This window comes from Fonsecaea nubica (assembly GCF_001646965.1).
Source record: "Fonsecaea nubica strain CBS 269.64 chromosome Unknown Scaff127, whole genome shotgun sequence".
Classification (NCBI taxonomy): domain Eukaryota; kingdom Fungi; phylum Ascomycota; class Eurotiomycetes; order Chaetothyriales; family Herpotrichiellaceae; genus Fonsecaea; species Fonsecaea nubica.
This window is the reverse complement of record NW_019173800.1, coordinates 27,744-38,342: the sequence shown is the minus strand read 5'-3', so window position 1 is coordinate 38,342 and position 10,599 is coordinate 27,744. Positions and strand designations below refer to the sequence as shown.

Genomic DNA, 10,599 nt, shown 5'->3' with positions numbered 1-10,599 from the left:
AGCACACCACACACATGACAACGCCCTTATTATTTGAGCACCGCATGCTCACCGCCTGAGGGAAGCTTCATGCATTGAGTCTTAGTTAAGATATACTATTAAGGAATACCTATACCTACCTGTTACCTATCGCTGCCCTCTGCCTATCTACATAGGCCGTTCCTGACACCCATAGAGTACCTCTGGAAGATCATGAAAGACTGGATTGATATGCACTACCTAAATAACTACAAGGCTTCTGACGATCGACTCAGGCAGCACGTTCAAGAGGCCTTGGAGGCTACAGGTGAAGACACCCTTGAAGGCATTACAGATACAATTCCCTGACCCGCGGAAAGCCCTCGTCGATATTGTACCGAGCTGGTCTTGACACACGAAACGCCTGTACGAACTCATGGAGAATTGGTCCGTGGTCGGGGAACCAACACGCGTGGATCGCTTGGGGCCGTCTCACTCCATTGGTGATGAATGAGACGGCGCTTGGCTCTGGGCCTTGGGAAACCAGATGGTGTTGGTCGAGATTCATTCATATATACCGCGGCCATCCACGCCGCTGGTAATGAGAGCAGGTCCTCAAGACGGCCAAGGCCCTCGCCGCAGCTCCATCTGCGTCCCCATCTACGAGGGCACTTTATCTTCTTTCCTTCCGTTGGGCTTGTTGATATGGCCTGTCAATGTTGAGGGCGTCGACTCGTACAATGCTGGTAAGTTCTGGCGCTACCGAGTACGAGCGGCAGATGCAGCATCACTGGGGCACCGGTCCGCCTTCTTCTTGGACAATGTCGCTCGTACGCCACCTGATGACTCGTCCTGGGGGTCCAAACAAGCCAGAGCCGATTCGCTCCTTGAAGTTGAAGCATTTGAGCGCCCTTGAGATCTCTGTCTACAACATAGACTGTGATTCTGTTTGGCTGCGCCCGCCCCCATCACCAAAGTTACGTAAAGCTTCCTATTTACGAGACCCCTTGGTGGTCTTTTCGCATGAGCTAGGAGGAAATTTCAATGCCTACAGCGCAGTCCTGGTGAATTTTGCCAACTACAAATTCTTGACAAGTAACAAAGTTTGTTTGTGTCAAGTGCTCAGCACCAGCCTCATAAATCTGAGTCAAGACTTTCAGGCAAGATGACCATTCACATCGGCCCCCCTTGCAGACATCGAGTAATGTCTTGGCTCGACTTTGTGGATGCTGTCACGCTGCCCGGAATATGGATCGGAAGGATCGGGGAGGCGAATAGCCAATCAAAAGTCCCCGATAAATTTTGTCGGGGACCTCTAATTGGCTGGACTTGTTAACACGCAAAAGATGACGGCCATACGTTGGCAATTCTTCGGCATTTATTGGACACCGCCTCATTGCTCTCTGTGGGTTGACCTGGAATGTGGTATGTTAACCTGGAATGTGATATATTGACCTGGAATGTGATATGTTGACCTGGAATGTGGTATATGGACCTAGAATGTGGTATGTTGACCTAGAATGTGGTATGTTGACCTAGAATGTAGTATGTTGACCTGGCTTCCAGATACCCCGCGGCGGATCGAGTTCGTTGACGCCTCCTTCTTGCCCAAGGCGGCGGTGTCGATGGTGGTGTTGGTGGTTGCCGGCGAGTTGGCGGTGCTGTCCTGCAAGCACCGAGAATGACTCGACCCCACCAAGCCATGTGGCTATGTTTACGGTCCTACAGAATCCTACGCTGATATTGGTGGATTGGAATCCCAAACACAAGAGGTCCGCCGAACTGACCGACATAATTGTCCCCGGTGGTCTGGGGCTTGGTGCGGCAGAGCCCGCAAAGGGTGGCGCGCAGCTCCTCCTTGAAGCCGAGGCCAAAAGTCCACGGCACTCACGAGGGAAACAGCCTGTCCCTTTGGTCCCCTTACTTGACCCCCGGCCGCTGGCCAGAATCGCTCCACCGATGCCCCTCCCCAGAACGGCGCACGGGCAAGGAGCAGTGCCTCCTTGATATTGATAAAGACGTCATTTCCTCCCACAAAAATTATACAGATAAACAGATACGTCCAACGAAATTCGAGTCAACCCTCGTCATTCCTCGAGGAAGCGAGTCCGCTCCATGCGTCGTTGGTGTGAATCGTTCCAGCCCTACAGCGAGCTTTCCCCTTTTACCTTTCTCGACAAACACGCCTCCATACACCCGGCGGGAGCGGCAGCGTCTGTCTTTTCTGCTTGCATTGCACCAAGTCAGTAACTTCTACGACGCGATCCTGAGGCCTTTTTTGCCAGTGACAGCTATTTCACGGTATATACAGTCCTGGAGGGCATATGCAGGGAGAATGAGTCGTGATGAGTGAGTGAGTGAGTGAGTGAGTGAGTGAGTGAGTGAGTGAGTGAGTGAGTGAGTGAGTGAGTGAGTGAGTGAGTGAGTGAGTGAGTGAGTGGGTTACTGACGGTGACGGTGATAGCGACGCCAAAAACCTTTCGTTTGGACCCCACGAACTCGACCTGCATCTGGACCTGCATCTGGACCTGCACCAAACGACGCGTCTCTTCCCTCGACACATGCGAACAGCATGACAGGATCAATCACGCGTCAGCGTCTTGATCTGGATTCTTTGTATCTCCATCCCTGGCCCTGTTGCCACCTTTACCTCTTCGTCCATGTCCCTTCGTCATGACGGCTGACGGCGAACCCCCATTTGTGTTGTCCTACCAAGATACTCAAGTTTCATCTCAACTAACCAACTTCACAGCGAATGCCGACTGTGCCCACCGTGAGGCTCATTAACCGTCATGTCGAAGTTGCCGAGTCTGAATCCAATGCGACCCACAATCCCGTCGTACCATTGGACGTCGTCAATGTTCTTGATTGCGACGACAATATGGGTAATCAGGTCAAAGAAGAAGCCCGTGTGGTTGTTTACAAGCTGGGATCTTGATATTCGAGTAGCAGCCGGCGTCGAAGTACGACCCTATTCATCCGACTGGTACCTGCAGGGTACGTCCAAGTCAAACAACGGCTGGATCGTCACAGGGACCTCTTGTGGAGATTTGAGATTACTTGGGCGCGGGAAGACTTTTTGCATACGACCCGAGGCGAGAGGTTCAACTGGTTGGTGGCAAGACGAGGCAGACCACGACGATTTGTTCCACTAACGCATCAGAAGGTCTTGTCTGGTCATTTCCACCGATGTTGGCCCATCACACCGTTACAGGCTGTGCTATGAAGCCAGGGGACTTGCTCGGTCATGTTCATATCCCTTTTTCATCTTCCCCTTCATCTTCCCCCTTCCCGGTCCCTCGTCCATGTTCATGGCCCTTCTTCATGTCGATGGCCCTTCTTCATGTCGATGGCCCTTCGTCATGTCGATGGCCCTTCGTCATGTCCCTACTTCATGTTCATGTTCCTTTTGCATGTCGCCGTTGCCTTTTGCATGTTATACTCTGTATCCTCATCTATATTCCTACATATTCGGTGGCCTTCAAGGCGGCTTGGCAACCCACTACTTCTTCCATGTTGCTCCTCTCATGTTGCCATAATGTTCATGTTTATGTCCCTTTTATATGTTACATTTTGCATATTCCTCCATGTCCCCCCACATTCGTCCTCCTCATGTCGCTTTTCTTCTCTGGCAAGATAGGTGAGACTGTGCTGAATGCAACAGCAGGTACACCGGGGTCTCAAACAGTCGCGGGATTCCAACCAAATCCCTGCTCATTTGACCTGCTCAATGTGGCCATTGACACGAACATCGGGATCCCCATCCTGATCGGCATACTCAAGACTTTGACGATCGGTCTACGGTATACACCTCTGGCGAATCCTCCCGAATCGTCTTCAAGGCGGCTTTGCAACATACTGCTCTTCCACGTTGCTTCTTCCACGTATTCATGTTCATGTTCCGAGGAATACAATGTGACCTCGGTGCCATACCTGGTCATTCAGCGAGATGGAAAGACGCTGGAGACGGTGAGTGGAGCGACGCGGGCAAACTAAGAGCAGCGGTGGAGAGACACGCTGGCACTAGCTCTAACGCCGCCAATGTCAACGGTAACGGCAGTGCGTCGGTGCCTCCGCCGCTGAAGGCTGAGCCGCAGAGCCATGCGCATACGAACTGAAGTTGAGAGCAGCCGACGTCGACAAACGTCTCGGGCTCTTACATATCCAAGCCTTCAGACTCGCAGGCCGCGTCGGGGCCGAGGCCATCGAGGAGTTGAATGAGCGGTTGGCAAAGTTGATCAAGGCTGCGTAAGTTCCATCATAAGCATTTTGGATCCCTTTTGTATGCTGCCTTTTACAAGTTCCCTTTGCATATCCCCCCCTGTTTGTTCGTCTTCGAGGCAGCTTTTGCACCATCTTCTCTTCTGTTGCTTTTTCCATATTGCCTTCCTTCATGTTCTTGTTCATGTTCCTTTTGCAGATTCTTCCATATTGCGTCCCCCATGTTCTTGTTCATGTTCCTCTTGCCCATTCCCCTATATTCGCTCGTCTTCAAGGCGGGCTTTACACCATCTACTTCCTTAATCTTCTCGTTTGTTTCCTCCTTCGTGTTGCCTCTTCCATGTTACCGTCTGTTTATTCCTCCATTTTATTCCTTTTCGAGACGCTCTTTGCCTGTTCCTCTTGCATCGGGTTGTGTACACCACTACCACTGGATACGCCTGCCGCCACCAATGAATCCTGCCATTCTCTGCAAAATCGTCAACTTTTCACTTACACTTACACTTCCTGCCCCTCTCCAATGTACCCTTTCATTCTCTGTCAAGTCGTCAACCACCACTTCTGCGTGTCAACTTTTGACTTTGACTTCAACTTTGATTTTGACTTTAACTTTGACTTTTCACTTCTCACTTCCAATGTGAGGATGAATCACATGTATATTTCTTTTTGCACGTTCCATGTGGAATCTTTCTCCATCTTCCTCCATCTTGAGGGTCCCTTTTGCATGTTCCTTCTTCTATATTGTCTTTTATATGTTCGTCTTCTCTATTCCTCTTCCATGTTGCCTTCTACACATTCCTCCTTTTTGTTCCTTTTCCAGGAGATGTTTGCCTGTTCCTCTTGTATGTTCCCCTTTCAGTTGTGTTCCTTTTTGCATATTCGACGTGGAATCTTCCTCCACGTTCCTCCATCTTCAACGTCCCTTTTGTATGTCACTTTTTCCACCTTGCCTGTTCACATTCGTCTTTCGCGTTTTGCTTCAAGGCTGCCGTTCCATAGTCTTCTTCCATACTGCCTTTTGAATATTGCGTTCTCCATGTTCCTCTTGTGTATTCTTTCTGTATGCTCCTCTGATATGTCTCGCCTTCAGGCGGCCATTGCGTGTTTCTCTTGCATGTTCCTCTTGCATGTTCCCTTTTCAGTTGTATATTGCTTTTGTATGTTCCGTGTGGAATGTCCTCTATGTTCCTCGCTCTTCAAACCGCTTTTGCAGGGCACTTCTTCGACATTGTCTTTCGTATGTTCGCCTTCCAAGCGGCTCCTTCATCCAGGCGGCTTCTTCGTCCAGGTGGCCGTTACATGTCCTTCTTCCATGTTGCCTCTTGATTATTGCGTTCCATATGCTCCTCTTGCCCGTTTCCCCTTTTTGTTCCATTTGCACGTTCGTCTTTCAATTTCATGTTACTTTTTGCATGTTCCGTCTGGAATATTCTTCTTTCATGTTTCCCCTTCAAGGCGCCTTTTGTATGTTACCCTTTGCCTCTTCCTCTCGAGTGTTCATCCTGTATATTCCTTTTTCAATTGCATGTTCCCCTTTCGACTGGATGCCATTTCGATTGGATGCCATTTCGATTGGATGCCATTTCGATTGGATGCCATTTCGATTGGATGCCATTTCGATTGGATGCCATTTCGATTGGATGCCATTTCGATTGAGTGTTCCGCTTGCATGTTCCTCTTCATGGCGACCATTTCCATTCGTCTTCTTCTTCATGGTGCCTCTTGCAGGTTACCTACTGCGCGTCTTTTTGGTTCATCTCACCCTCATCGGCATCTCCTGCGTCAGCGTCTTCTTCTGCGTCGGTGTCTTCCTCGTCATCCTTCTCTACTGGCTCAAAGACCCTTCCAGCTTCAAACCCTTTGCGGCTGGGGCTGGAGAGCCACTAACGGGGGGAAGAATGATCGAACTCCAGCAGGTCAGTCGTACAGTCGCCTTTCCATGTCGCCTTTTGTATTGCATTTTACATATTCTTCTCGCATGATCCTATTATATGTTCTTCTTGTATATCTCCTTGAGCGTTCCACTTGAATGTTTCTCTTCAGTATTGCTTTTGTATGTTCCTCCGTCATTCCTCTATCATCTTCCATCTGCAGATTTCTCTTCACGGCGCTGTTCTTCTTCATGGCGCTGTTCACCTTGTGACGTGGCTGCTAGGACCAGGAGAGGAGGGGAACTTGAAGACGTGGTGAACGACAGTGTCAGGATGATCGATTCAAGAGAAGTATGTCCGAAACCTGCCGTACGTGCCCAAGACCACATTCCAAAGGCTGTTCCCCCAGGCGGAATTACACTTTGCAGTGCCCTGGTAGGTTGAGGCCGACACGAAATGCCTTGCTCGCGGACGACGGAATTGGAGCGAGCACAAGTACCTATCGTGCAACGTAAGTCGACTCTCCTAGAGTGACAAACACAGGTATCTGACACGAGTTTGATCATGGCGTTTCTTCTCCTGTCAACCACATGAGCGTCTCTGGAGTCAAGGCGGTCTTCACCTTCAAGGTAGCGTTCACCTTGAAGGCGGCGGTTACCTTTGAGGTGGCGTTCATCTTCAAGGCGGCGGTTACCTTTGAGGTAGCGTTCATCTTCAAGACGGCGTTCACCTCCAAGACGTTGTTCACCTTCAAGACGGTATTCATCTTCAAGGCGGTGTTCATTCTTACGGCGCTGGTCATCTTCAAGGCCATATTCATCTGTACCGCGCTTTCTACAGGCTCCTCTTGTATGTTCTTCTTCAAGGTGGGCTTTACATGTTCTGCTTGCATATTCCTCTTCCTAGTCCATATGTATATTCCGTTTTCGTATTGCTTGGTCCCTGCTGTTGCACTAGATCTTGGAGGCTGATGCAAAGACAATGGGACGAACAGATCTTGCAAACTACGCTCGATACGACGAATGTTTTTCGGCTCTTACTCGACAGCAACAACTTCGTTGGTCCCGTCTGGCCTGGTGACGGAATCTACGTCGCCATTATCTGCTTCGCTCGCTTTGTTTTGCCATCATGGAAAGCTCTACGGGCGTTGCGGCGATGGAATTTGGTGGGACACATCCATTTCTATGGGACAACATGCCGAAGTCGCCTGCTACAGGTCCAAAGATATCCGCCAGCCGGCCGCAAAGCACTTGAAAGGCGCATTGGGCCCGAAGGCATGATGTACAGCGACGATCTGATAGGACTCGTGTTGCCTAGATCATGTTCTGAAGCAACCGAGAGACTAAGCAACCGAGAGACTAAGCAACCGATAGACTAAGCAACCGAGAAACTAAGTGAGAGAGACTAAGCGAGAGCAACTAAGCGAGCAAGCAAGGAAGTAAGCAAAACCCTCCTGAGCCACTACCGCCGTCGTCGCGCAATTTAATGTCTTTTCCGGCGATTACCATCCTTCGCTTCAGCCGACCATTCTGAGCGTCCCGAATCTCGACCACGTCATCTTCAACGAAGATACTCAAAAGGCAGCCAGGCGTCTGGCCTCCTGATCTCCCACGAAACCTTGAGTAACGCCAGAGAGCCCACTAGCAAAGTTAACGGTGCCATTCAGATGACCAAGAGAGCGACTGATCGAGATGCCGAAGCACTTTTACCTTGTTTCTTTACGTTCTTCTTCAAGCCGCCTGTTGTATCTTCATCTTGCATACGCCATGCGGAATGTTCTCCTCTCGAGTTCTTACAACCCTGGGGAGCTGCATGGGGATGGCGACATGGCGGTGCTGGTGACATGCGGTGCAGGATGCAAAAACTCTATCTGCTCGTATGTAGAGACACCCAACTGACCTACATGGTACATGTGCTTATGTCATCAGATCGCTAGCTGTGTCTTTGGGTACTAGCAGTGGTTTGGTCCAGAGAGTACGGCAGGGAGAAATGGAGCGGATGTGGATACCAAAGGCACTTGGGGCGCGCTGCGGAGGATGATCCATCCCACCCTCCAACAACGACTCGGTACCATTGTCGTGTATCTCGATCCTACACCCCTGAAAGATGGTTGGAGTATATGGTGGGACGCACGTTTTCTAGAAGTGGGGGGGTGGGGGGGGGGAATGCTAGCTAGATTGGGTTGTTTAGGTATGTCCCCGTCATTGTGCAGGTGGAATTTTACATGTTCCTCCACGTCCCCATTCCAGGAGCCTTCTACATGTTCCTTTTTGACTTCCTTTTGTAATTTTGCCTCCTGTATCTTTTTCTTGTATGTTGGCCCATCCTTCATGTTCCTCTTTCTGTTGACTTTGACATGTTCCATGTGGAGTTCAAGGCACTTTTGCATGTTTCCCTTGAGGGTTTCTGTTGAAAACCGGCATCCGGAGAAAGTTCCCAGTCATCCAGAAGCGTGCGTCGGCACCGGCTGCTACGTCCCCAACCAGGATATCTAATCCCGTCCCATACGGCGGCAGCCACCCTATTACGGGCGTGCAGATCCCCTACGACAAGGCGTTGCAGCTACTCCACGATCATAACCCGATCACGATTCACGAAATCGTGACTACATCGACCGAGCAGCCTGCATGTTCCTCCATTTTCTGGCATATTCATCTGCTTCTGGTATATTCTCCTGCTTCTCGTATGTTCTTCGACGTCTTGCATGTTCCCTTACTTCTAGCATGCTCTTCTACTTGATGCATATTCTTCTTGCGCATTACGGAGGCCAAGAAGCGCTAGATTATAGGCTTGTCTTGCTGGGTGAGGTCGGTGCGCCTGCCGCTGGTAGGCGGTAGGGCTTTGGGGACGAAAACCCCAGGCCTATGCGTTTAGCAGGACGAACGTGAGACACCCCGGGACCAGGCCTACACCTATGCGTCCGCTACGATCTGGCCACGAACTTGGGCCTACTCGGCAACGCTGGTCAATTTCCAGCATCTTACTTTTCGTTTGTTACTTTGGTCGATTCGTCTTTCATGTTCTTCTGCACCTGATATGCCCCTCTGCGTCTTTTATATTCCTCTTTCAGATTCAATGTTTTTCTGTTTTTTCCACTATTTGTATGTTACTTTTACCATGTCTTGCATGTTCCACCCCTCGTCGAGAGTCAAATTTCATCTTCATCCGTCCTGATTCATGTCATCTCCGCTGCTCATATCCTCTACATTAGCCGCTCCCTCTGCATTGCTCGGCTCGTCTGCATTGCGCATATCCTGCCGACTGCCGGCTATCCCTCGACTGCCGGTTTCCACTTGAATACTCATTTCCTCGGCATTTCTTGTTTCCATTAACTATCTGTTGTCTGTCATCACTCATATCCTTAGCTCCATGCACCACTTCACCAATACGTTGGGCGCATACATACCCATATCCTGCTCGTCTCTCCTGTTCGTCTCTCCAGTGCCATATTCGATGTCTGTCCGCCTTCTGTCGGTCCGCCTGCTTTCCACCTACACCCTCTGTCCGCAGTCGCATTCACAGGATATCTCTGACATGGCTTCCTCACAGGCGAACGACCGACTCTGTCCCATCCTACTAAGATATTCAACTACGATCGACACTATATCGAAGCGTCTCGGCTTCTTCCACCCAGACCTGAGCTACAATCAATGGTTCCGAAAGCCTGCTTGTTGATATCGCGGTCGATCACTCTGCAAGAATAGGAAGGAGTAGGCAAACAGCCAGACTGCTGGGGGAAAGATGGTGCCGAAAAGAATGATTGTCGATACACAGTCGGTGTGCAAGAGTTGTGACAGGGAAACAAAGTTCACGGTCCTCACAACCTTTGCCTCACTCTATGACAATCTTCGTGTCCATCATGCGCCGATTCATGCTCCATACTCTCTAAATTCTCTGTCCGTGGCTTCTCTCACATAAGAGCGAATCCACTGACACTATCCTCCTGTCCTGCCCCCATCGAAGCGAAGCCCATTGTCTTCTTCAATCCAGACCTGGCCAGGGGATTCAATCGGTAGTGCCATGGTACCACGAAGCCGGATTCTGATCATCGATATCGCGGTCGATCAGTCTACAAGAGTAGGAGTAGGGAAACAACCAGACTACCTGGTGAGAGGTGGTGCCGAAAGATACAGTATCAATACCACGGCCCGTCAGTCGATCCGTCTACGAAAGTATGGGAAAGGAAACAAGCTTCACGGTCTTCACGACCTTTACCTCGCCGTGTCGAGTCAAACCGTCAGAGTCAGTGGAAATTCCTCGCTTTACGACACTCTTTGCGTCTATCATGGCTCGATTGATGCTCCAGGCTCTATATTATCGGTCTGTCTGTCTGTCTATCCCCTCCCTCCGCTTTCGTTTTTGCTTTCTCAGACCTCTAACATGGCTTCTCGAACAGAAACGTGCCATCTTTCGCAGGGCAGCGAAGCGATGGACTCTATCCCCCCTGCCACGATCGATGCGAAGCCCGTCGTCTCATTCATTCCAGACCTGGCCAGTGGATTGGCAGTGCAGTGCCGTTTCCCCGATGCCCTTGCACTGCACCTCGTCC

At 50.3% G+C, this 10,599-nt stretch overlaps 2 protein-coding genes across 2 annotated transcripts; both read left to right on the top strand.

The window, feature by feature from the left end:
* Positions 1-3,570: 3,570 nt before the first annotated feature.
* AYO20_10950 (Tryptophan--tRNA ligase, cytoplasmic) lies at positions 3,571-4,210 on the top strand (the record flags this gene model as incomplete). The annotated part of the gene is made up of 2 exons (XM_022649205.1): positions 3,571-3,927; positions 4,079-4,210. The coding sequence occupies 2 exons, from the start codon at positions 3,571-3,573 to the stop codon at positions 4,208-4,210; spliced, it is 489 nt and encodes a 162-aa protein (XP_022494825.1).
* Positions 4,211-6,640: 2,430 nt separating this feature from the next.
* AYO20_10949 (hypothetical protein) lies at positions 6,641-7,654 on the top strand (the record flags this gene model as incomplete). Its single annotated transcript, XM_022649204.1, has 2 exons — positions 6,641-6,899; positions 7,509-7,654. 2 exons carry the CDS (start codon positions 6,641-6,643, stop codon positions 7,652-7,654), a joined length of 405 nt encoding a protein of 134 aa, XP_022494824.1.
* Positions 7,655-10,599: the final 2,945 nt, after the last annotated feature.